The sequence below is a fragment of the Ovis aries genome, chromosome 2, assembly GCF_016772045.2.
Source record: "Ovis aries strain OAR_USU_Benz2616 breed Rambouillet chromosome 2, ARS-UI_Ramb_v3.0, whole genome shotgun sequence".
Classification (NCBI taxonomy): domain Eukaryota; kingdom Metazoa; phylum Chordata; class Mammalia; order Artiodactyla; family Bovidae; genus Ovis; species Ovis aries.
This window is the reverse complement of record NC_056055.1, coordinates 205,406,246-205,434,156: the sequence shown is the minus strand read 5'-3', so window position 1 is coordinate 205,434,156 and position 27,911 is coordinate 205,406,246. Positions and strand designations below refer to the sequence as shown.

At 38.8% G+C, this 27,911-nt stretch overlaps 2 protein-coding genes across 20 annotated transcripts in view; one reads left to right on the top strand and one right to left on the bottom strand.

Annotated features, from left to right (window-relative positions):
* Positions 1–10,484, top strand: part of RAPH1 (Ras association (RalGDS/AF-6) and pleckstrin homology domains 1) — a 114,268-nt gene extending 103,784 nt beyond the window's left edge. The window contains exon 16 of the mRNA XM_042244979.1: positions 10,074–10,484. Coding sequence (XP_042100913.1) covers positions 10,074–10,091 — 18 coding nt within the window. The 3' untranslated portion in view covers positions 10,092–10,484. The remainder of the gene's footprint in view (positions 1–10,073) is intronic.
* Positions 342–27,911, bottom strand: part of ABI2 (abl interactor 2) — a 104,142-nt gene continuing 76,572 nt past the window's right edge. For 8 of the 19 annotated variants that reach the window (XM_012143218.5, XM_042244983.2, XM_042244981.2 and 5 more), the window contains 4 exons: positions 25,508–25,666; positions 16,762–16,848; positions 13,011–13,184; positions 342–4,875 (listed from right to left, as the gene is read on the bottom strand). In XM_012143218.5, coding sequence (XP_011998608.1) covers positions 4,700–4,875; positions 13,011–13,184; positions 16,762–16,848; positions 25,508–25,666 — 596 coding nt within the window. In that variant the 3' untranslated portion in view covers positions 342–4,699. The remainder of the gene's footprint in view (positions 4,876–13,010; positions 13,185–16,761; positions 16,849–25,507; positions 25,667–27,911) is intronic. The other 11 variants (XM_012143238.5, XM_042244985.2, XM_042244984.2 and 8 more) reach the window with 3 other exon arrangements.

Here is a 27,911-nt window from a genome sequence, read left to right as displayed (position 1 = left end):
TGATACAAAAATAGAAGGTTTCCTTATATTAAAAGAACTGTCTGTATTTGGTGAAAAGTAATCAAAACTTCAGGTTCATTTACAACAAAAGTAAGGACAACGTAGAGCAACAGGGAAGGATTTTCTGACACACTTAACTTCAGTTCGGTGGCTCAGTCGTGTCCAACTCTTTGCGACGCCACGGACTGCAGCAGGCCAGCACTTGTAACTTACCACCTAGTGATAAGGATTCTGGGCTTTCACTGGTATGGCTCGGGTTCACTCCCCGGTCAGGGAACTGAGATGCCGCAGGGCACGGCCAAAAAGGTTACTTGCAGAAATACGTTCACAAGACATTCGGATATACCTTGTAGGATTTTATTTAGGCCAAGTTCTTAGTACACAGCAACAATTAATTCCAAATACAGTTTCAAAATTAAAAAGTGAAATGTCCCCCCAACTTATCTGGAGGTGGTTTAATGGCACACACAAGAAACATTACTGGCAAGAGATGCTCCCTCAGGTTTTCCTACATCGTTTTTACTGAAGGCGTAACCCCAACCCTCCCTCTGGGAGCTGTAAGCACAACTGGCCAGATCACAAATTGTTTACATTCTTTTCTGTAAACTATTTTGTTAAGAAAAAGATGCATGGACACAAAATATGGTAAAAACTGCTTTTCCATAGAATTCTAAAGTTTGCAAAAGACGTTTCCATTTTAATGTGAAAATAAGCTTTTTGTCTGCTTTTTGATTTTTTACAAAAAACCAAGATATTTAGCAAGGATCATTTATACACAGGCCCTGTCATTTTATTTGTCAATTTTTTTTTTTTAAGTATGAGATTCTCAAATCAGAACAAAGCTCAGCACAAAATAAACTTAAGGTAATGAGCGCGTTGCCTCCATTCAAGAACTGTTTTCTAAGGCTCTCAGATAAGGCTGTGCTGCTCCTTCCAGTGCTGAGACACTGTACCATTTTAGCTACATCCACCTAATGAAAAAGACCAGCTGTACCGAGTGTAGTTTCAAAAGGGTTAAAATGAAGATTACTTTTACTAATTAAGGCTGCACTCAATACACTCCTTTAAACTTTGAATTGTATTAATTGAAACATAGTGTTAACTTTTCAAGTATCTTCCTGAAGACATCAAGTAGAACTTTAAAATAAACATATAACACAGTTAAGACAGTTGCAGAAAGAATACCAGGCGCTGAGCCAGGGATTCTACTGTTGTTAACTAGCTGTTACCTGAAATGAAACATCTAACTTCATCAGTAAAATGAGACTGAACTAAAATTTCTGAAATTTCATCTAGCTCTAAAACTCTTAAGTAAATCATGTGAGGGAAATTATCACCTTAACACTGATCAGGAGTTTCTGGCAAAGAAGTTCAGAAGCAAACAGATGAGAAGTGATGCAGATCCCCATTCTTTTCCAAGATGTATCAAGCACCTGCTAGCTCCTCCATCAAAGCCTTTTCAGAGAAAGAGGTGGCCTTCAGGTCATGCCATGCTCTCTCCAGAGAGGAAGAAAGGTAGTGAAAGAAAAAGTACCAGTTCTTAGTGCAGAATGGTCGCCTGCTAGAAGAAAGGGAGCATGAAAGGGTAAAAGCACACTACTATCGTCGTCATGCCTCGGAAAAACCCTGGTGGTCGTGAGACTGCTGAGGGGCACAGCTACAGCACAGAGGACACTGTGAAGACAGGAAGGCCTCTCTGGCTGGGTAGCAAGCAGCAGCAGGAGGGGACGAGGAGGGAGGAAAACGCCTCACCAGTGACTCTTAGGAACACAACAAAAGCAGCAGGTCCTTAACGCTGCGCGAGAAATAGCAGGGCCCCCGGGAAGGAAGCAAGCAAGTCGGCAAAAGACGGGAAGCACTAGACCAGACACCTTAAAGGATTCTTACGTATGTCAAACAACAGGCTCAATCTCTCAAATCTAGATTGACAAGATTTTGGTTTTCAATTTATTGCCTAGGTCATAAGGTCAACAAGAAAAGTATGCTTTTGTTGAAATCCCCATGGCCTGTCCAATAATAATACTTTTAAAAAGGGAACAACTTTTAAGTCACATCTCTCCCTCTTTTTTTTTTTTAAAGGCAAAAGTGAGTGGACACAAGTCAAAAACACTTCAAGAGGAAATGGACCTCCTCTAGCCCAAAAAAATGGTTGCTTACTGGTCAGCAGATTTTATACCTGAATCACCTTTGCCACAATATTACGTAGCATGTAAAATTTCTGCACTCGTTTAGAATTCCTACCAACCATCTTATTTAGAAATGGGGTGAACTTATAATAAGACAAATACCACCCTCAGACTGTTAATAACATGCAGCCTATGAGATATTAGAAGTCCCCATGACTCTAAGCCTGGCCCGTCATCATGACACAGTACCCTTCCAAAACAATATGTAGAATTTAAAACTGTACAAAAAAGGTAAAATATGCAGAAAATCCAACAGGTGGTGTTTTTAAAACAAAAAACAACACACACATTAGTACTAAAAAATACAGGGAAAATCGGCTGACCCATGGATCCCTGTGCTGCAGGTCTTCACCAGAATCTCAGCCCCCCAGTCCGGCAGGGGTCCCATGGGCAAGCTGACCACCACCAACTCTTTATGCACAGTTGCCTTCTGGGCTTCTGAAGGTGGGAGCCTTCTGGGCTTCTGAAGGTGGGAGCTGTAGGAACTATTTGCTGGATTTTGAAATACCTTCTGCTTTATTAGTCCACTAAGCTTTCTCAGCAAAACACTATTTAAATAATTTTTAACATCTAATTTCAAAACAGTTTTCCTAGTTACACACCAACACTAGGAAAAGTTTAACCTCTCCAAGTATAGTCTTGGTTGCATCCATAATGAAGCTGAAGGCTCAGAGGACACTCAAGGGCCATTACTTTGAAGGAAGACAGGGAATTGCAGGGAATTAAGGTTTTCAAGGTGACCTAACAAAGTATGAAGTGCAGTTTACAGTGTACTGGAGGCAAGTTAATGAAAATGAAATGCAGTGTCTGGGAAATCTCTGCTAACTGCAATGTGTAAGGAAAAAAACCTGCAACTTTAAAACAAAAATCTTAAGGAAACACTGTATCTGGGTCTCAGTTACATGGTGATGAGTTTTGTGCTCTGGTACTAGTAGTATTAGCTCTGTCTGCACTGTCTGAACTCCCTCACACCTACGACACTTGCTCACTTTACATTCACGTTCCTCACCTGCACTGTCCTGTTCAAGGCCCATGTCTAACATATACACAGCTGCCACCTCTCACCTTTCATCCAGCCCTGGGAGGTCACCTGGCAGAGCTCCCTGCTGGCCAGGCCACTGAGACTAGAAAGGACCCATGGCAGCTGTGGCCTGTGAGCTGGTGCCTCGTCACAGTATTCACCTCCCAAACAGCCAGGCCTCCTGGATTTTTTTTCAGTGTCTCTTATTACAGAAGAGATGACTAAAGTCATCTGCCTCCCAAACTCCACTGAATTCAAAGCTATAATTGTGTAGATGAAAAAAAAAAAAACTTGGATAAGCACTTGGCCTTATACCACTCATCCCACTATTCTTAACCTGAAATTTAAGGTTCAGATTCTCACCAAGAGCAGCTACTGCAAAGGCCAATCACACAGAATCAGGAGAATAGTTATCTTCTCTAAGTGAGTAAACAAATTCAACAGTAGCGAACACTTGCCATTAATAACATTCAGAGAGCACAGGAGCAAGCCTTGTATTCCCAGTGACTCTCAAGAGAATTGAAAATAACTATTAAAAAACAATTTTGTTCCCTAAATAGTGAAAGAAGTAAAGAAATAGTTGGTCCGACTTCTAAGATCCTACTCTTCAAAACAGCACCTAAGGCCAGGGTTTTAGGATGCCTCGTGAGCAAGGCACTTCTACCTACCGTTCACCTCTCTAGAACCTTAGGAGCCTTCCTGTCTACCTTGGCACGCCCACCTGAGCTCGTGAAACCGGCTGCACCATCACCCCTGTGGGTACACTGCCATCAGCAGCAATGCAGTCTCACGCAGCAGCAGCAGCAGCAGCAGGACCAAACCACCCTCAGAATGGAGACTCAAATCGATCTCATAATCTACGAACTGAGAAACATGAAGGGATGCAAGTCAGCTCAACATTAACTGGTTCGGAGCACTCAAGTGCTGAGAAAATGCAGAATTTACAGTGCTGAAGAGGAAATAGGCCATCTGAAACAGTTACAAAAATGGTTATGTATAATACTTAAATATTGGATCCCCCCCCTCATACAAGTGGAAGAAAGTGTGGGGCTGGGGCACGCACTGGGCCACTCGGCTAACCTTTAGCACAGGCACTGCAGATCATCCAGTGCCACAGATTCCGCAGGAGGAGAAATCCCAAGGGTGTACAGTATTCCTGAGAAAGATCCCAGATTTTTTTTCTGAATCAGTCTTAACCTGATTTGTTTCACATAGTTACACTGTTATACCTCTGATATATTCAGAAACCGTCACTTTATTTCAATCCAAACAGCTCAGCATAGTATAAGTGATGGCAGAAAGATCCATTTGTTCAAATTCAGCTTGCTTTTTTGTTTTAATACTGAGGGATAAACCAAACAAAAAATTTAAAAAAAAGGTAGCTTCTGTCATTTGTATCCTTCATTCATTTCACTGGAGGGGAATCCCCAGGGCCTTTCGATAATCTGGGAAGACCTGACTATTCCTGTGAGGGAGACAGCCCTGCTGAGCTTTACTCAGAATAATGCATGATAGACTCCACGTAATTCCCAGGAAAAAGCCCAGTCACTCCGTTCATAACTCCCTCATACCAACCATCGTCATTCTTCTTGATGACGTAAATAATGGCTCCTTCCTGGAAGGACAGCTCGTCTTCCTTGTCTTTTGTATAATCATAAATTGCCACAACTAGAGGAGGGAAAAAAAGGATATGAAAAAAGAAGGACATTCATAGAAAGGTAGAGCCGAGTAATGAACACCCTTCCCGAACTTCTACAGCACATCAAAACCTGACTTTCTCAACACAGGACCCACCCCTCCACCCAAGTTCACTGTCTAATACCCAGTCTCTACAGTGGAATTCCACGTTGAAGTTAGGTTCAGAACTTCATAGACGGCAAAAAGTAGTATTTAGTCAAACTTACTGATCAGTCTGTTGAAGAGATACACACAATCCCAGAATGGGGAAAGATGGCTGTTTCTTCAGTAGAGCTTGTGTTAACGCACCATATTATATAAAAGCACGTATCTTTAAACATTGGAATGATACTACAGCAATGAGATAAACTAGGAGAGGCCAGTGAGAAAATGAAATTGAGGGAGTAGCAGACATGTCTCTTTTCTCACACTTTTAGAGCCTATGCCTGTTAACTGAGGACAGTGACAATGTGTGAATGATGGGCACCTACCATACATATTCTTTCAAAACACATGCTGTATTATGCCACCAATTTAACACCTCCACAGTAACAGACTGAAAGTGTTAAGAAAACTGAGATACCTGTGAGCTCTCCTATGATTTTCATTACTTAAATAACTTGTTAACCAGGGCCTTTCAATGATTTCTCGGAAAATCTCTGGTTCTTAAGTATTACATTTTCCTCAGTGGTATAATTAAATTGGGACGCCCTATATTGGGCTTCCCCACTGCCTCAGATGGTAGAGGATCTGCCTGTAATCCAAGAGATCTAAGTTGATCCCCAGATAGAGCAGATCCCCTGGAGAAGAGAATGGCAACCCACCCCAGTATTCTTGCCTGGACAATTCCATGGACAGGGGAGCCTGGTGGCCAAGAATACCTGAGTGGGTAGCCATTCCCTTTACTAGTCTCCCTCAAACTAAACCTTCTATAAAAAGATCTTCTGTACCTTCATTATGCCACTCAGAATTTCACTCAATAAAATCTCTGTATTTTGAGAAGCATATATTGACTGTTTCTTATGCAACCTTAATCCTAAACAAATAAGAAACAAACGAAAACAGGGACTTTTGAGATAGTAAAACTTGCTCCAGTTAACTTGAATTTCTGGCCTGCTTTAGTAAAAACTCAACAGCTTTCCTAAACTGAGTATTTGCCATTAGAGTGACAGAGGATGCCAGAAAATAGTTTAGCAGAAACTACAGTTTGTGTATATTTCTCAAAGTACAATCAAACACCTAAACAAATATAATTAAATGACATACAAGTTTAAAGAGAATACAAGATATGTAGAGTATTTAGTATTTCCAGTCAACTTAATTTTAACTTTTGTTTTTTTGGACTGATAACATTCCTGATGCTTACAGAAATGTAAACCCACTGAAAAGTAATTTAGAGGAAACTACCGCAAATCCTGTTAATTCCACGCCTTCTGAATCTCTCAAACCCACGCTTTTCTCCATCGTCACAGTCAATGCCCTCATCCGTGCAGCAGTCTCCAAACTGGAATACACGTATCACTAGGGGCACCTGAAGATTTTCTAAGCAGCATGAGTGACATGATCCTGCGTCTAAATCTGATCTGCCTGGGACGATACCATCAGTCAAGCATCAGTCATAAAAGTTCTCATTTCCTGCTTATCTTTCTCCTACTTAAAACTACAGTGGTACACTATGGTTAAGTACAGAAACACCCTGGGTGCCAAAGGGCCAATTCATATTACCAGCATGGTATTAAGAAAGAGAATGACTCCCCAGAACACCCCGCTTTTTCACAAGTGAGGTGGCTCCCATTCCTTTGCTTTCAACGACAGTTAGGGTAGACTTTAATGAGGTTATCAGATGACCCATCATACAAAACAATTTTTTTAAAGGCAGAACATCAACTGACTTTTGGCAAACAACTCTGAAGGAGTTAAAAGAACTGAGTGACAGTGCTGCATGAAAAATACTTCCATTTGCATCTATTTATTTATGTGGACAACATTTGCAGCACCACTACCCCAGCTGAGGCCCTAATCTCTTGCTTAGAAAGATACCCAACCTGGTCTTTCCAACTCCTATTTTTCTTTCTTTCTAATGCACTCTACACTATTATCAAGTATCTTTTTAAAAAATTAAAATATAAGTACATGGGAACTTAGCATTAACCTGCTTAAGATCTTCCACAATTTTCCTCTATCAGATTTTTCAAAAAGAAAAAAAATTCCAAATACCCTCATCCTGGTATTCAAGGCCTCCCAATTTAACTATAACTTACTTCCCTTCCGGCACCCTTAGCTCACCCACTCCCTCCTTAAAATTCACCAGGGCCCCAGGCACAGGACATTACTCACCATGCCCTTTCAACTCAGAGGATTCTCTCTGACTGGATGGCCCTTCCTCTCTCTCTCCTCTGCCTGAGAAACTCACACTCAGCATTCAAAGCACATCACGCATGCCATGTTCACTAAGGAGCATTCTGGACTCCTCAGAATGAGAGGCACTAATTCATTCTTGGACAATCATTAATGGAGCAGCCATTCTGATTTTTAGAGATACAAAGATGAATAAGACAAGGGACTGTCACAAGTCTTGTAAGGACAGAAATGCTACCTGATAAATCATATACTGTTTATGCTTCTGCCAAGAAGTTCTGTCACTGAGTCATTTTGTCACAAATAATTTAACACCAGTAAAAATCAAGCCAAGACTCGATCCCAGGTCTGTCAGAGTTCAAGCTTAAGACAATGTTAAAAATGTGGGCTCAGGAGTTATGCTGTCAAGTTTAGATCCCAGCTATACCACTTATCATTTTACAGAACATATTCCACTTTCCTAAGCTGTGATGGCACCCCACTCCAGTACTCTTGCCTGGAAAATCCCATGGACGGAGGAGCCTGGTGGGCTGCAGTCCATGCGGTCGCGAAGAGTCGGACATGACTGAGCGACTTCCCTTTCATGCATTGGAGAAGGAAATGGCAACTCACTCCAGTGTTCTTGCCTGGAGAATCCCAGGGACAGTGGAGCCTGGTGGGCTGCCGTCTATGGGGTCGCACAGAGTCGGACACGACTGAAGCGACTTAGCAGCAGCACCAAGATGCTTTTTACTCAGCTATATAATGGGTATTAAATAACCTAGATAGCATACTGAAAAGCAGAGACATTACGTTGCCAACAAAGGTCCGTCTAGTCAAGGCTATGGTTTTTCCAGTGGTCATGTGTGGATGTGAGAGTTGGATTGTTTAAGAAAGCTGAGTGCCGAAGAATTGAAGCTTTTGAACTGTGGTGTTGAAGAAGACTCGAGAGTCCCTTGGACTGCAAGGAGATCCAGCCCTGGGATTTCTTTGGAAAGAATGATGCTGAAGCTGAAACTCCAGTACTTTGGCCACCTCATGCAAAGAGTTGACTCACTGGAAAAGACTCTGATGCTGAGAGGGATTGGGGGCAGGAGGAGAAGGGGACGACAGAGGAGGAGATGGCTGGATGGCATCACTGACTCGATGGACGTGAGTGTGAGTGAATTCCGGGAGTTGGTGATGGACAACGAAGGCTGGCATGCTGCAATTCATGGGGTCGCAAAGAGTTGGACACGACTGAGCAACTGAACTGAACTGAATACCTCAAAGCACTGTTACATTAAATGAGGCAATGCACATATAATGTGTAGTCCAGGGCCTTGTACATAGTAAACATTCTATATAAATGTTAGCCCTTTTAATTATTAACTATTGTGATATACTATCTCTAACATATTTTCTGTTATATAACATTATAAATTATTCTGAACCTCGGTTTTCTAGTTTGCAAAATGGGGAGACTAACTGTCTCATATTAAGTTTTGCATTACGCCAATGAATACAAGAAAATGTATTTTCTCTCCCCATGTTCAACGAAGATACTTATATATACAAGTTATCTTCACTTAGGATAAACCTATGCAGTGGTGCTCAACCTTGAAGTTATCTGAGGAACCTTAAAAAATTCTGATGCCTGGGTCCCCCGTCCACAGACTGATTTAATCTGGAAGTGCGGACACATCAAACACTCCCAAAGTGACCCTAAATGCAGGCACAGGTGAGAGCCAGGGCTAAGTCTACGAACTTGGCTACGTTAGCAAAGTCTATGAATCTAAGTCTATTATAGCAAAATAAGACATCAGGCAACAACAGCCTTAACGTGCATGTACACCCAAAGAGCAGTCAATCATAAGATGAACACAGCTGGTTATTTTTGTTTTCCCAGAAGGAGGAAGGAAGAGCTTATCTGATTTTTACATTTTAAAAGATTTGGCTTAACAAAGATAAACTTTGAAAAATATCCGGCATTTTCTTTTAAAGAGTTATTTGGACTGAAAATAAACTTACTTTCCTCTCTTACAAGTCTCCCCAGATTTTTGCATATTCACTGAGGAGTAGATTTTTTAACAAGCATATCTTTTCATTATGCTTTCCTCTTAAGGAATCACTGAGCTGGTTTTTCAGAACTGAAAACTGTCATCCCTTTGTCCAGGACAATATTCAAGTCCGCTAGCAAGTTTGCAGAGCCTGTCAATGTCCAAGGCCACACCCTAGAGAGTACCTTGGGTGCTTCTTTTCTTAGAAGCAGCTTTATTAAGATGCAATTTAGACACAAAACACAATCAGTCAAGTGTAAAATTCAGTGAGTTTTGATACATGTATGTACCCAGACACATGACAAATGAACAGCTCCCACCACAGCCATCACACTGGACAATGGTTGTCCAACACTGGTGGTCTGAAAGTTTCCTTGTGCCCCTGTGTAAATTCCCTCACCTGCCAGTATGTGTGTGTGCTATGTCACTTTAGTCGTGTCTGACTCTCTGCAACCCCATGGAGCCCACCAGGCTCCTCTGTCCATGGCATTCTCCAGGTAAGAATACTGGAGTGGGTTACCATGCCCTCCTCCAGGGGATCTTCCTGACCCAAGGGTTGAACCCGCATCTCTTAAGTTTCCTGCATTGGCAGGGGAGTTCTTTATCACCAATGCCACTTGGGAAGCCCAAACCACTCATCTGGATTTCATCTAGAAAGAATCATAAAGCCTGATCTTCTGTGCCTTGATTCTTTTTCATAATGCTTGAGATCCATTTAGACTGTTGTTGTCTGTTAGTTGCTCAGCTGTGTCCAACTCTTTGAAACCGATGAACTATAGCCCACTAGACCCCTCTGTCCGTGGTATTTTCCAGGCAACGATACTGGAGTAGGTGTACATCTAACTTCGTAAGATGCTGCCAGCAGTTTCCTAAGTGGCTGAGATGTCGCCTACTTCCCAGCAACGTGCACTGTACCACCTCCTGTTTCACCACATTTCTCCAGCACTTGGCATCATGTTTTAACTGCAGCCATTCCACAGGGTGTGTTCTGGTGTGGTTTGGTTCACTGTAGCTCTAATTTGCATTTCCCTAATAACTAATGTTGAACATCTTTTCATGTACAATTCATGTATCTTTTATGATGAAATGTTTTCAAACTGTTTTTTCTACAAGTTGTCTCCTGAGGTATTTTGTAAATATTCTTCTCAGTCTATATGGCTGGCCTTGTCATATAACATCATTCTTAACATCAGAGTTAAAAAATAAAAATTTAATTGAATGAAATTCAGTTTATTGACTTTTTTCGTTTAAGCTTCATGGTTTTTAATGTGCTCTCTACAAAAAAATTGTCCTAACCCCAGAATACACAGATTTTCTCCTCTATTTCCCTCTAAAAGTTTTATAGTTTTACATTCTAGCATAAATTCTGAATTAATTTTTGTGTATGGTGAGGTAATAAAGGTTGAAGTTCATGTTTTACGGATGTACATACAATTGTTAAAAGCAATATATCTTTTCCCCACTGAATTATCTTGCACTTTCATCAAAAAACACGTGTGGATCTTTTTCTGGATTCTATTTTCTATTCCACTGTTTTTTATTTCTATACAGATGCCACACTGTCCTGATTACTGTAGTTTTACACTAGAACTCTGAAATCAGGTAGTTTAAATCCTTCAACATTAGTCTTCTTTTTCAAAACTGGTTTTCTGCAAGAATGACTGCTAGAATTTTTACTGAGGTTGCATTCACTTTATATATTAATTTGGCAAAACAGTCTCTTCACAATAATGGTCAAATAACATTTATTTCAATTTAAGGCTTTTATTTATCTTCAGTTTTATAGTTTTCATCAACAGGTCTTACATATCTTTTACCAAATTTATCCCTCAGTATTTCATGTTTTTGATGTTATTACAGAAGGTATTATTTTGTAAATTTCTATCTCTGTTTGTTGCTAGTATATAAAAATGCAGCTAATTTTGCAAATCGACTTTGTAGTCTGCCATCTTGCTAAGTCCACTTTTTAGTTCTATGAGCTTTTTGTAGATTCCTTCCTTAGGGTTTTCTACATAAAAGATGGTATCTCCTGTGAATAAATATTATCTGACATTGCTTCATGTATCTGTTGCTGGTTTTGTTTTTTTTCTCTGTGCCTTGTTTTGGATAGTTTCCAATGTCATACTGTCAAGGTTGCTGATCTTTCCTTCTAAGTGTCACTTTAGATATAGTATTTTTCATCTCCAGAAATTCTGTGTGGGTTTCTCTTTCTCTTTTCTCTCACATTCATGTTTTCCTTTACCTTCTTGGATATATGTGGTGTCATAAACTATACCCATGTCTGCTAATTCCAACATCTTGTCACTTCTAGGTCTTTCCTGTTGACTGGCTTTCCTTTTAGGTACAAGTTATATTTTCCTGTCTTTTTACATGTCTTGTAATTCTTGATTGGATGCTGGTCACTATGAATCTTACTGTTTGGTGCACTGGTTTGTTAAGTCCTTTCAACAGTGCTGGTTTTGTCCTGGAGCTCAGCTAAGTTACTTTAAATCAGCTGGATGTTTTCAAAGTTTGCATTTAAACTTTTGTTAGGGCAATCTAGGGCAACCTAGATAGTTTAGTGGTAATTTGGCCCCACACATCAGTGGACATAATTTTGAGGCCTCTTCTCAATGCCTTGTGTATTACAAGGTCTTTCTATTCTCGCTGGTATGGGAGCATGAACTATTCCCAGGCCTGTTATTTCCAAGACTTTTTCTGCCTATTCCTTTCTGATTGTTCTTTCTCCAATCGTAGGCGGTTTCTTCACATACATGTACAGATCGGTACTCTGTCAAAAGATTCAAGGAGACTCTTCTGCAGTTATCCCAGAGCTCTGTCCTTTGTCTTTTTGTAGTTACCTATACTCCATGGCCTCCCAAAACTCTGATCTCTGTCTTCTCTACTCAATGAGACGTCCAGGCTTATTGGGGTTCCACCTCCTTGCACCATGGCCTGGAAACTACTGCTAGATGGCCAAGCTAGGACAAGTAAAGGCTCACACCATGTTTGAGTTCCTTCTTTCTGGGATCACAGTCCACCAATATTTGTTATCCAATGTCTGAAAACTATTATCTTTTATATTTTTTTCCTGGATTCATTCTCAATTGTTTTTAGGAGGAAGGGTAAATCTGATTACTGTTGCTCCATCTCAGCCAGAAGTGGAAATCCACTACTTGTTAATACAAGCTCCCAGGTGATTCTAATGTGCAGTCACTTTTGAAACCCAGTACGCTAGTGGCTTTAATTTCCTTACCAGAAAATTTCTGAGACAGCACACACTTCTCCTGAGCTGACCAGTCATGATGAAACCTGGAGGCCTCTGTCCCCAAACTGCCATATGATGGTTAGCTGATACATTCAGAGAACTTTTCATCCAAAGAAATGCCAAGCAACTACTTTACAAAGAAACTGAGAAACCATTATTTTCTGGAATAAAGTTCCATATGGAGATACTTCTGATATAAGATACCACAAAAGAATGCTTTAAAGCATGGGAGCAGGAATAAAATCATTTGAAAAAAATCAGTCTCTCCTGAGTCATTCCAAAAAAACCCTATCTTTTTAAAATTTCTGCCTTACAGAAACCACTCATAAAAAAGCACGTTCAACAGGAAAAATTATATAGTCAACCAAAAAATCAGTCACAGAAATTTTACTCGTGTGACCTTCAACACACTGAACCTTGTAAATGAAATTAATTAAAATACACAGGCTCCTAAATGTACAGAGGTTTCTTCCCGTCGTTCCAGACATTGCTCTGAAACTCACCCTTTTCCAAGTAAGACCTCGGGGCCCACGGCGGGTCCTCCTCAGCGTAAGGATCACTGTACTCCACCACGGCTGCCTCCTCCTCTTCGTAATCTTCTGGGGGAGGCGGCGGTGGCGGGGACTCGTCGAAGACTGGTTCTTCCACAGGTGGCGGTGGAGGCGGTGCATCTGAAACTAAGAATGTACCCAGCTGGTAACAAAAGGACACAGGGCGCAAAGCCCACTGCTTCCTATCCAAGCGCCTATGTGCATGGAACATAAACCCAGACCTGAAAATAATCATCTCAAAAACAATGAGTAGGCAAGAGACGTGTCCCCACCAGCTACACTGTGTCAAATCTCCAAGTCTGACTTCCTCCTCCCTTTGGGTTAGTGCTGATGGATGGGGAATAAAGAATAGCCAAAATGATGATGATTATTAACTAAGCTTCTGGACTCTGTTTATGCTAATACATAATCCATTCTTTCAAAGAAAGATCAGTTCAATATAGTCTGGCTTTACATTATATCCAAGGAGGCGTGGTTACCAGAAATATTAGTAATTTAGATATTTTAACCATATTCCATTTATAACAAATTATAATGAGTCCAGTGAACAAATTTTAATAATCTGCCACACTCCTCTCAATGAATTTCCTTATTTTATTTTTACCAAATTAGTGGGGTGGAAATCACAAGCATCTCTGGGTAACTTCATCCATGAAGATATTTGTGTCTGTTTCATTTTATATGTACAGAATTTCAAGTAATTCAGACTAACTTATGACCCAGTGATTTAAAATATTTGAATTGTGTTCTTATAGAAATCTGCATCCACAGTTCAGGTATCAGAATGCAGTAATGTCTAAAAGATCATCTCCAAACTCTGGGAACCCAAGCCTTTCAAAATGCTGAGTACATATTTGAGCTTAGCTTAACAAAATAAACCGAATGAAGCTGCATTTATTCAATCAGCAGTCCAAGTTTAATGGACAGTATTAATGCTTATTTCTGAAATACCAATACTATTTCCATGAAATTCTCTAAGCAATCGTCTTTATTTTCTCTCTTTTATCTAAGCTGAGGGATCAGATTAGATGGATTTTAAGTCAAATGGGTTTTAAAATATGAAGATCAGCCATATCCACATCACACTCTGTTGTGCTCCAGTATTCTTCCAATCTGCAGTGCCACTCTGTATCATGACCTGTCTACATTATGAATCTCAAACCCTTCTTTACTCAGTAAAAATAATCATTTTAGTTCTAATGGGATTTTTAGTAGATAAAAAGTATAGGTACATGATTTTTGCATATACTTTATGGACAAATTACATGTGGTTATGGTAAGAATCAATAATATGTCCTAGTTGCATTTATAAGGTAAAGTGATTAAACAAATGCACAGAAACAAGAATCAAAGAACTTTGCCTTTCAAAACAATCACCTTGAGAAATTATACCCGAAAATTACTCAAAGATGCTGCTACTGCTCCCTTTTTCTTAAAACTGCCTCAGTCAGTGTAATAAAACTAACATATGCTACTATCTTTTAGTTAAAATCTTCCAATTACTCAGCACTTCACAATACATTCATTTAATCTTTATTTTAATCTTTACCTTGGGAGATGGTGTTTTTAATCTTCATTTTATGGATGTGGAATCTGGCTTTCCAAGATTAAGTACTCCTACAGTAAGTGGAAGAGCAGGAATTTGAACTCCAATGCCTCTCATCTTAAAAGCTACACTATGATGAGATGAGATCAATTCAGTAACTTTAAAGTCACGCTTGATTATTCATTCAGAAACATCAACTGTAAGCCTACTATGGCCAGCTATTATGCTCAGCACTGAGAATACAGCAGTGAGCAAAAGGCAGGGAGACATGGGCAACCAAGCTTCCCTTTACAGTTACGTGCGGTCAGTGCTTCACGTTGTCATGGAAAACAGCAATAGACCAAATCTCTGATGTGGGTCAGGAAAGGCTTCCTGGAACCTGAAGGATGAGTAAAGTTAATGGCCCAAGGTGGGGGTAGACAGTTCATGTCAGATGTAACAAAAACAAAGGTAAGAAAGTCGGAACCCTTCAAAAGAGCTGATCAAAGTTCAGTAGAAAGAGGCCTGAGGAAGCTGAGGAGTACTAAGCAGAAAGGGCCTTGTAACAGTCTGACCTCTCTCCAAAGAGCAATGGGAGCCAGAGAAAGGTTTAAGAACAAGATTATAGCTGTACTGCTTAGCCCAGTATAACTGGTTCCAAATAATTCCAGACTTCTTCCAAACATCAAACTTAATATAAATATCTGCTATCAGGGAGTATCTTCAAAATAATGTACTTGAAAACTATAAAGATAACTCCAAAAGATAGGTATATATCTTTCCAAGGTGAATGTTTTGAAGAAGACAACATCCATTTGAATGTCTAAGTCCTGCTATGTCTATAAAATCAGTCAGGGCTCACCTTATATACAGAGTCTCTTGTTTGTATACATTTTGTAGGTGAGAAAATGTATACAACTATAAAAGAAATGAGAAAAGATCATCTAAAAGGTATTCACACTGTGGGAAGTATTGGAGGTGCTCATGGGTACCATCCAATAAACAGAAGTAAAACAGACTATTTTCAGAAATCAGCAAACAGAGATGCAAAGGTACCCGAAAGAGAACTGAGCCCTCAGGCCAATACGACTGGATTATAACCAGTTAAAATACAAGAAAGAAACATGTCGACAAAAAGGGGGCATTTAGTTAGCTGTGGAAGCACACACACAAAAAAGGAACTAAAAGTGTCTGCTACGTGTCAGATGCTTTTCTAAATGCCAGAGAAGGAAACAAGCAAAAATCCCTGCTCTCATAGAGCTTCCATTCTAGCACTGGCGATGCTCGTTTCCAAAGGAGCAGGAGTCTTAAGCAACAGAATGCAAGTGTTTCTGTCCCACTGGCGAGGCCATCCCTGTTATGAGATGTAGGCACTGGGCTGCATCAGCCTGATGACGTTATCTCTTTTATGAGCGTAACTCCCCTAGTTCAGATTTCACAGCCATCGTGCAGCCTTTCGATTGTGCCGTGCCTCCTACATAGACTGCTCGCAAGAAGAGAACTCAGCTATCATGCAGACTGTGCTCACTGGTCCCTGTAACAGCAGCTCCTCACTGAATGCTGACCCAGGTCTCCTGCTTTGTAGATATCAGTCTCCTGCGCTTCCATTTTAATGCTTCCTTAGAGGAAAACTCAGCCTGTCAATAAGATTAGTTATCTGTTCCTGCATCACTCAACACCAGACCACAGGCCAACTTAAATACCTTGCCAATCTATGCAGCATCTTAGAAGACACACTGACAATTTGGTTCTCTGGGACCCGCCATGGCATGGCTCATCTTTACACCTGGAATCACAGGACTGGAGAAATATTCTCAGGCCAGCCACAAAACCCTAAAACTCCAGTGACAGACTAAGTGTCTGAGCAATCCAGAGAGAAAAAGGTGGGCTGCCTGGTAACTAAAGAGCATCTCCTCAATTAGATGTGATTTCTCTTTTCACACGTGCCTTATTTTATGTTTGTCTTATCTTCACTAGCAGACTTTAAGCTGTTTGAAAGTAGAGAATTTCATCTTCGTTATTTTATCATCCACACTAGTGGCTCATACAGTGAGTGACTTGTTCATAATAATCAAATATCTGACATACTGGTGAATGAATGACTATTCAGCCAATCATATATAAATGACATTTTACACCTATAATCTGATCTACAGCATAAAGAAGACATAAACTTACTATTTTCTTGGACTCTGGCCACAAATCCCATTAAAGGTAACTGAGGAGTTACCTGTAGGATGGAGGGAGGAGGAGGAGCAAGAGATACTGCAAAAACAAAAAAGGTGTGGAGGATAAGGGGTAAGGGCAAGTCACATTAAAAGGAAAGGATAACACAATAAAGCAAACATACATGGGGGAACCACTGCGGTCACCATTTTACAAGCAGTCTTAAGGCGCTCTTTCGAGAGATAAGTCATTAACACAAAACAAAGTGTTAGGGAAGTTTTAAAAGCTTACAACAGGAAGCATTTATATATACCCATCTAGTCTAAGATACAATAGCAAATTGTCTTTTCATATAATAGCATGTCTTTTCAAAAAGAGAATTTCTTCAGATTACCATGAGTAGTTTGGTTTTCCAAATTTTACCTTGGAAGTTACAAGTTTAAATGTTCATCAATACGAGGGAAAAAAGACCATTACGTGCCAGCCTCCTAATTTCATACTTTTCATTACTTCATTAAACAGGAAAAATTAATTGGTAATTAAACAAATATTTACTTACTTCCCATTTAGGGGCAAGCACTCTAAGAGACCAATATCAAAGCCATTCTCTGTGAGTCAGGTTTGTATCTTTACACTTTGCCACAATCCCAATTCATACCACCTATTTCAGGGGCATTTTCACCGTGACCCTACAGAAAAATGCTCGCCTCATTCAAACCATTCCTTTCCCCACAAAGTTGTCTTTCCCTCTTAAACATCTGGTAAGCATCTAGCACTCGTGAGTCTTCAACAAACATTTAATCTAGGTAAATATACAGAGAAGCCACGTACATGGCAAACAACTTCCCAAGATTAACTCCACAATTAGGGTTTCCTTCAGATTGAGTAAACAGTATGATGTGCATTTTCTTATAAAGAGAGAACACCTTTATGAGCTTCAAATCACAGGTAAGACTAATAAAACTAAAAAGATAAATAAGACTCACTGCCCTCAAAAAAAAAATCACATTCTAGTTGGGAATGTGAGGTAAAATAAGAGCCCCAAGCCAACAATACTTGCAGCAATTCCCTGCAGGTGGTGGAGGCAGAAGAGGCAGTGGTGATGACCTGGCGTTATGGTGGGGAGGAAGGGGGCCAGGGTTTGCGCAGGGGTGAGCGCTACACAGAAATAACCTCTGGGCAGGCACCAGAATAAAAGGAGTTCAACAAGCAGACCAGGGTTGAGAAAGACAAGCTGAGAACCAAGTGAGGGGCAAAGGCTTTGAGGTATCAAGCAGCACGACCAGTTTACAAACCATAAGTATTTCCACATGGCTGGCATAAGATGCCTGAGAGAGAAAGTACAAAACTACAAAGACGAACAGGTGGATATGGAACAGGGAGGAATCTTAAATGGTAGGTGAAAGAGTGCTTAGTGGAAATAGCTTGGGACTTCAGAGTCACCTAGCAGGTCTTCTCTGGCAGTCCAGGGGTTAAGGCTGAGCTTCTGCTGAAGAGTACAGGTTATCAGGTTATGGGGGAACTAAGATCCCACATCCTAGGCGGCGCTAGTGGGAAAGAACCTGCCTGCCAATGCAGTAGAGATCCAGGTTCCATCCCTGGGTTGGGAAGATCCCCTGGAAAAGGAAATGGCCACCCACTCTAGTAAGTATTCTTGCCTGGAAAATACCACGGACAGAGGAGCCTGGTGGGCTGCAGTACATGGGGTCACAAAGAGTCAGACATGACTGAGCAATTTAGCATGCGCAACACACAAGATCCCACATGCCTCAAGGTGCAGCCAAACAAATAAAGTCACCTAACATCAGAAACCTGATTTGCTATCTCCTTGCTATTGGAGCAGCAAGTTATTTAACTTTTTCAAATTTAAACCATAAATGTGAAATGAAAGATATAATGCAACCTACTTTACAGTGTAACTACAAAGATTAAAAAGAAAAAAAAAATGTATATAGGAAGTCTAACTCAAGGCCTGGCACACAAAAATCAAGGTGATAGAAGCAGAAAGAAAAAGATAGAACTTAGTAACAGTGGGGACAAAAAGAGTATTTGGTACCTAAGGATTTAGGTACCACATGAAGGAAACAGCTGAAGATATTCTTAGATTTTTTTTTTCCTTCTTAACTATGAAGGCAGAGGTGCCATTAACCACATTAATGTTGGTGAGTAGTACAGAGAATGAAGTAGGCTGTACGTACAGGAAAGAAAAGTCAGGAAGAAATAATGGCATGATAAATAAGATGTATGAAAGTAACTTAAGCATAAACATGGGAGGCAACTAGGAAGTCTGGGTTGAATTTGTAGAAACCATCAACAGTGCAAAGGTGGTAGCAGTTAGGAGGAAGAACAGCTGTGCTGTGGGTAACTGCAGGCAAGATACGTACACGTACTGTGTGGACCAGAGTTACCCACGTGATTCTGAAGAACAGCCCAGATTTAAGGGACGGAGTCAAGTAACCCTAGAAATCGGCAACTTTCTTTAAAAGATACCTTTTGGATATGTTTTTTATACTTCTTGGCAGCAAACCCTTAAGTTGGGTGTCTGTCTCCCACTCTTCGAGGCCTAGATCAATTGCTGATATGTTCACAATACTGTTTCCAAACTTGGGGTAAGAGAAAATAATGAGCGGAGAGGTGGCGGAGACAAAGCAGGTAAAACTGAGAAACAGCAGCAGAGGCCGGCTGCGCTAGAAAAGCGCATACGCTCATTCAAATAAGATGGAATTCTCTCTTGCCTGTTGGCACCAATGCTGCCCAACCTGTAACGGAAAAGTAGGAAACTTTTCCCACTTCAGTCTTTACCATTAAAAAAAGAAAGAAAAAAAGAAAACCACCTAGTATTGAGCTAAAAAAGAATGATCAGACACCTAACTTAGAACAGACTTTTTGTATGTATATTGTTTTTTGTTTTTTTAATGAATTTTTTCTTTTCTTTTCTAGTTCTGAAAGTGAAAACTTGAAACTACAGTGGTCTTTTTAGGGACGTCCACCAGCAGCAGCCCCGGTAAAAACTGATCCTAGATCTTCCTTAAATGGAATTACTTTACAACAGAACAAGTTAGGTTTTTTCAAAGCCAGTCCAAGGCATGTTAAAAAAATTCAGTTTCAAATGGAGCTTACAAATGTTGCCCCAAATTCTATTTTTGCCCAAGGCAAACTTTTTACATGATGATCCAAATTAATTTAGTTACCATAGCATTTTCTTTCTGGTCAGCAAGATTTCCTCAGAAAACCTGTGAACCAGAAGATCCTACTTTAGACTAGATTTATCTTCCTGAATCGAAAATGAACTATTTTAGGTGAATTTAAGCTGGATTTTGATGTGAACAACTGTTTGCAATATTCAGTTCTAGGCCAAGTAGCTCATGAACAGGCAAGAGCAAAAAGCAACTATCAATTTGTTTCCATTCTCTCTGATTCCTCACACAACAACCCTTTCCCTATAATCACCAAAAGATCTCCACACTTAGATTCAGTAATATTATGTTCACATCACACAACAATGAGGTTAACGTGAAGAGAAAGGCTCAAGAAGACACTGGAATTTATAGAGCGATCTTAAGTAGAACAGCTATAAAAACTATAACTTATGTGCACTCAGCAATATGTAGATATAAAAGGTAAGGCAAACCAAACTTAGAGGATGAGCCTGTGCTGATGAAACACACAGAATTCCTAAGCATGATCTTCCTGACTATTCACAGCATCATGGAACACCTTTGAGGCTTAGTGTGTCAGAAGGTAAAAGGAGTTTTGAGGATAGATTAGACTATTACATTGTTTTGTGTGTGTGTGTTTTACAGCCTTCTAAATACTATAAGAAAATTAGACAAAATAACCACTCTAAATACTATTTCTGAAACCATTAAAGATATCATCTTTAGAGGCCATCCATTCAAGTTTAGTTGCTAATATTTTACATTCCAGTGACAGAGATAATGTTATCATTTTCAAAGGGAAATGTTTTCTAAACATGGATAGGAGTATTGCTTAGGAGTATTTAAAAGTGAACCTAACTAATTATACTCAGTAAGAAGAGCTGTTTTCATGGAAAAGAATATGGTTGCAAATAACTATCACTCCTGTAGTCTCAGAAGAGTTAAATGAATTCTACCATTTTTGTTATTCCTTTTCAAATGAGAAAACAATGATATTATGCCAAGAAAAAGCAGCAAATTAATCCACATAATTTAAAAACACAGCTTGTATTTTTAATGATGAAAAGGGTCTATTTGGTTTACTGATTCGTCTGATAATATACTTAGATTTTTCCGTTTTTCCTTGCTTTTTTGTTCTCCCTAGAGTAAGCAACACTGACAGACACCAAAGACTGCCGAAAATGAGGATTCAAAAATAGCCTCTGGATGCGGCTCTTTGTTTATACTTTGCTAATCCCTCCTCCCACATCTGTATTTTTCTGGAGATGTATAGTAAAGCTGTAAGTTAATTATCATTTACAGAAGATGTGTTATGGCTTTTCTTTTACGATACCACCAACCCAACACTGCTTTCTCAATGTTTCTTTTTAATTATTTATAATAGTATTCAGGGAAGCCTGACATCTTCCCTATATAAAACACCATACTCATTCAGAAATTCCTTTCTTACATAATTATACACAGTCACGTTGCTTGGAGCCAACATTCCACTTTATGGATTAGATTTTTTTAGTCTTTGTTATAATATGAATGGTAAAATGTAAGATCTCTTTTACGACTCCACTTTCACTTCAGTACTTAAAACACCACATTACTGATTTCCCATTTTTAAGGACTGAATGTATCTCCCCAAAATTCATATGAAATCCTAACCTCCAACATGATGGTATAAGGATGTGGGAATTTGGGGAGGTGTTCCACACATGGGATACTAAAAGGAACAAAATCTTGCCATTTGCAGCAACATGGATGGAGTTAGAGGGCATTATACTAAAGTGGAACAAGTCAGACAGAGAAAGACAAATACTGTCATGTGGAATCTAAAAAATACAACAAATTAGTGAATATAGCAGAAAAGAGGCAGATTCACAGATACGGAGAACAAACCAGTGGCTATCAGGAGGGGGTACAATCTGGGGATTGGGGAGTGGGAGGTATAAACACTAGGCGAAAGATAGGCTTAAAAAATTATATTTAAAAAAACTGTTAAAAGGCATTGCCCAAACAAACAAAAACAAAACCCCCAGAGAGCTCTCTCTCTTTTTCTGCCATTTAAGGATACAATAGGTTTCCCAGGGTGGCTCAGGAGTAAAGAATCTGCCTCCCAGTGCAGGAGACATGGGTCAGAAGACCCCCTGGAGAAGGAAATGATAACCCACTCCAGTACTGCCTGGAAAATCCCATGGACAGAGGAGCTTGGCAGGCTACAGGCCACGGGGCTGCAAGAGAGTCAACCATGACTTTGCAACTAAACAACAAGGATACAAGACAGCAGCCTACAACATGAAGAGGGCTCTCACCAGAGCTCAACCATGTTGGCACTCATCTCTGACTTTCAGCCTCAGAACTATAAGCAACAAATCTCTAGTTTATAAGCTACCCACCCTATGGAACTTTGTTATAGCAGCCCAAACTAAGGCACTTACCAAAGCAGGTTAACATATACAGATGTACAAGTACAAACATACATGTATATTCTTCTTTACCACCAAAGTGCTTCATATTTATATTGAAGGCAAAAACTGTTAAAACTTGTGATTAACCCTAGTTGTTTCAATGCCTCTCTTGATGATGACAAGATGAATGATAAACTAATATTCTTCTTTCCTTGTCTGGATTAGATTAAGAAACAATAAGAACCACATAGGATTCAGTTATGTCCTGATTAAAGTGTTCCTTTCATTAACTTGTTTCTGAAATAATCCCATTAGAAAACAAGTACTGTGCTTCGAGAACTTGGCACTGCATATCAGGGGTTCCATGTTTTCATTCCTATGTTACAATGCCATTTCAAACTCAAACCAAATATAGTAGCAGTGCTGTTAGACTTAACGTTGCACAGAAAACCTCACTGAATTTACATTCACATGAATCCTTGCCTGGCAGCTCACTTCCTCAGAGGCACAAAGCCATGTCAAGCCTCCAGCTGCGAAAAACATGCTCATAAAACACAAACCTGGGATCATTTTGTTAAATCAGGTAATTAGCTACTTAGGAAAACACAACAAATTTTCTCATTCTAAATATAAAAAACAAGGACCATTTTAAGACAAGTGGGAATAATATGAGACTTACATAATAGTCTAAAGCAGATAAAATGAAAGTGCATCTAACAGTCTTAGAATACTGGCTTACAAAGCACTAAGTCTTGCAAAAAGGGTTTCAAAGAACATAATTTAATTAAAAACTTTTTTAGTTTAGAAAAAGGCACTAATTACTCAACTAGCAAAGTTGTAGTCATCCTCTTTAAACAAATAGCAAATTCCTGGAGAAGCGAGGCAGAACTTATCAAGAGAAGTGCATAAAAACTAACTAAATTGCCTCCCACATTATGCTGAAGGCTCAAAAATCTCAATTCACTTTATACTTCCCATGAGTGTGAAAAATACTTTCATTAACACTCATTCCTTAGAGTCGGTTATTTTTCTACTTTAACATATACTTTCAAAATATATGCAAAATCAGATTTACAAAGAAGTGTTAAAATACGTATTTAAAATATATTTAAATATATACTTAAATAAGCTTCAAATAAATTCCACCAGGATGGTTCTCATGGGACTAGTATATTGGTATGTACATTTACATAGCATGAAATACCCCTATATATACTTTCTGAATATCATGTATACTTGGTCCCAAGCTGTAATAATGAAGCATCTCCCAGTTCCATTATGGAATCAGCCCATTCTGGATTGACACTATTCTTTTAAAACTCTATGTAAGGGTAAAGAAGGGCATAAACGCCATAAGCAGTAACTGTCTAGACTTCCAAAAGAGTCAGGGAGAGAGCTTATCTTTAGCAGAACTATGAAACAGGCCATATCTAACCAATTACAATTTAAAAATGAAATATGCATTTAGGTACAAAATAGCATCTGTACAAATATGGGTTTGGAACATGATTTAAAAGTAGAACGTAAGAAAAGACAGGCGTATCTGCCAAAACGGAGTTCAAAATGAGTTAAAAAGAATGGCACACCCAAAATCATTACATGCGATCAAAGACAGAAGTAAGAGATATACACCTGTATAACTGAAGCACTTTACCATACACCTGAAACCAATCTGACGCTGTAAATCAACTACACTTCAAGAAAGCAAAATTTTAAAAAACAGAATAACCCAAAGGATTTTAAATTAATTAAATTTTAATTATAGGTTTTAATTTGGTCAAACATTAGAAAAAGAGCAACTACTCTTATTTAAGACTCATTAAAACTGCACATGCATATTTCTCAAAATAATCTAGTAAAATTTTTTTTAAGAACATGTCTATTTAAGTGTCACTAGCTCAGTTGTGTCTCTTTGTGACCCTACAGATGGACTGTAGACTGCCAGGCTGCTCTGTGCACTGATTAGACTATAAATGTGGCATTTAATTTACAAGAGGGACCCAAAACAATGAGAGGATTCCACATTCAACAAGTAGTTACCAAGCACTATTCCCAGGATGATACAGATGAAAAATTGTTCACAGCTTTTTACATTACGATGTGGGCATCCTCCTTCCCCACCCCCCTACCCTTGGGAGCGTAAGAGAAAGATTTTTTTAAATCTTAAGGTAGGTAGGATAGTACAATGGAAATAACAGGGAACCTAAGAGTCAGATGACCTAAATTCAAATCCTAACTTGAGTACTTAGTCTGTTTCCTCATCTGTAAAATACAGATGAAAATGATCACATGATTATAAGAATCAAATGAGGTTAAAAAAACAAAAAAAGTATTCTTTAAGATCCGTTTATGTAAAAGGAGGATCAAATTTGTTCTGCAAGACTCCAAAGGATATAACAAGGTTTCACCAAAACATAGACAGATTTTCGCTCCATATAATTCAGGGCTTATCCAAAATGGAATAACACTAGAGATGATCACACATGGGCTTACTGGTCTCTTGGCAAAAATCCAGAAAAACACACCAAGTTCACATAACACGTCCACAGCAGTCACAGAGAATAATATTTGCTCTGACCCTCTCTGGGGAAGAAGTGAAACAAATGACTGTTAAGTATTAAATCTGTGCTATTTTAGCTCCTCTGTACACATGATGCCACTGAAAGATGACTGTTACACCCGGATCAGTCTGCTCAAGTCACAGTTGTTCCATCAGAGGTTTGGTAGCAGAACTGAAGACGAAAGTGTAACTGCCTACCACAAAGCAGTTTCAAAAATATTTTCCTTTTCTTTTGCTACTTGTAAACTCTGCTCATGTATGTTCAAATTTCATTAATTGCTATTCATACAGCAAGGATATCTGACTAATCCTTGCTGTATGAATAGCAATTAACGAAATCTGACTAAATAAGAAGGAAACACTGTTCACCACAGTATTAATTTAAAAAACAATCACTAGCACATTCAAAAACATTCTATTCAGAAAAATTAACTTCTATAACTTTATATGGAAACCATGTTGATTTTTCAAAAGAACTGGAAGATATACAATATCAGCAACCTGTATTCATTCTTCCACTCATTCAACAAATAATATTATTCATCAACTATATACTAGTCATTTGCAATTAAAGGTTTTTTTGTCTCAGTAACTGAAGATTTTTAAATTAGATACATTCCATAGACTGCAAAAGAAAGTCTAACCTGGGTTCTGGCTATAAAAAGGTCCTCCGTTCATCTGATTCTGAAGGCTTGTTTGTGAAGTGATGGAAGGAGGGCGTCTATAGGGCAAGGAGCCCCCTATTGTTGGGGGTGTGTGGCGAGCAGCAGGCCTATTCATGCTGTAAAACTGAACAGGATGACCTGGAAAAGAGACAGAACATACACTTGTCATTAAAATTATCTCAGACGATAAAACACTTTAGGTATAATGCCTGAATCTCACCAAGATTATGTTAAAATAAAAATATTTAACCGCTGTCTGACAAATATTAATGCAAAGTGACAGTTACTGCTCAGTTGACAGTATATCAAAGTGCAAAAACTAGGAAAGCAGGTAAATAAAACTATGGTTAGGTTTGGAAAAGCTATATCTAAATACATTACTAATTAATATTGTGAGTTTATTAAATTAGTAATCTGACAGGGTTTCACAATCATCACAATTAAAATTTATGGCTCACTTCCTCTGCAAACACCAGCAATTAAACACCAAAAGCTAAGCTCAAAAAAGTAAGAATAACATCTAGGAAAGCAAAAGAAAAAATGTTTGACACACAATCTTATTCCAAAATAATAATAATAATAGTAAATTTAAAGTAGCATTTAAGAATTAAAGATTTTAAAATTAAAAAAATAAAATAAAATAAAATGCAAAATAAAAAAATAAAGTAGCAAACCAATTTATTTAAAGGAAATCATAAAATATTTCAGCAAAAGGTCAAGTGACATAATTCTGAATCACATTTTTCAATCAAAAATATCCTTCTCTGAAGTTATTTTGTCTCAGAGTTTAGAAAAGTTACAGTTATGAAAAAAAGCTAAGATACAAAAATTGTATCAAATATATCTAATTTTAGTATCATCCTGGAACTATCAGCAATTTCACTACATTTTGCTCAGAGTACTTCAACAACTAATGCAAACGGAAGACACTCTTCCTAATCCATCCAACCGTCTAATGCAATCAAGTGCTTAAATTTTATCTTGATTCCACTCCAACTTAAAATCATTAGTTAAGGGCCTACTGTACAGACAGATCAAGTACTCTCTCATGGAGCGCCCATGAGAGAGCAGGGCAAGAGAAGAGAGGAAGGGAGGGGAGGAGAGAGAAGAATGAGGGAGAGAGGAGGAGGCAAGAGAAAGGAGGGGGAATGAAAGGTGGAAGGGAGGGGAAAGGAAAGACGACATGAGGGAGGAAGGGAGGGGAAGAGGCGATAAGAGAAAAGGCCGACAATTCATCTTTTGCATGACTGTCAAATGGTTTTACATGCCTAAAACTGATCTACAGGAGCTATAAAATCGACCAAACTTGGATTCATATGGATACTCATATAAAGAATGTTATAAAAGCACTCAAGAGCTGCTACAGCATTTACTCTTCATATATATGACCGTATCAAAGCCTAAAACTCAATTCTGTTGTATAAAAATCTTGAGTAGTCAAGCTTAAACATAATCCACTGTCAAGTTTACATAGCCATGGTAAAAATGTAAAAGCATGTAAACTAATAAACAACTATAAGAAGGTATATTCTGTCACTTGAATCACCAGATACACAATACTGGCATTTTAGGAGTCAATCTGCAACATCTTAAACCTAGAATCACTGAGTTAAAAACTCTGAAAACACCATTATGAATTTTATATAGTTAGATCCTAAAATTTCCCATGTTATAAGCCCTCAGTGATCCAAAGATATTACATAATAAAGATTCTATTCAAACCATTAACAAGGGCATTTATTCTGCTTTGAGTTGAAAAACAAAACTATAGTTTAATTACCACAGCCCTAACTAAAAAACCTAAAACTAAAAACTTCTAGAAGAAAATAAGACAAAGCTCTTTTTGACCTTACGTAGAGAGTCTGTAAACACAACATCAAAAAGCATGATGCACGAAAGGGAAAACAGCAATGAGCTGGACTCCATCAAAATAAAGACCGTCTGCTCTTTAAAAGACACCATTAATGAAAAGGTATGACACAGAATGGAAAAAAATTCTTCGAATCACAAAATTAATCAGACATATTCAGAATATATACGAATTTAATGAGAAAACAAACAAACCAATTACAAAGGTGGGGGGGGCAAAAACATTTGAACAGACATTTTGCCAAAAAAGATAACAGATGGCAAATTGAGCACATGAAAAGATGTTCTACATCATCATTCACTGGGGAAATGTCGATCAAAACCACACAATAAACTATTAGACACCTATTAGGATGGCTGAATAAAAATTATATATATATATATATATATATATATATATATATATATATGTAATGACAATCACACAGCCCACCAGGCTCCTCTGTCCATGGAATTCTCTAGGCAAGAATACTGGAGTAAGTGGCCATTCCCTTCTCCAGGGGATCTTCCTGAC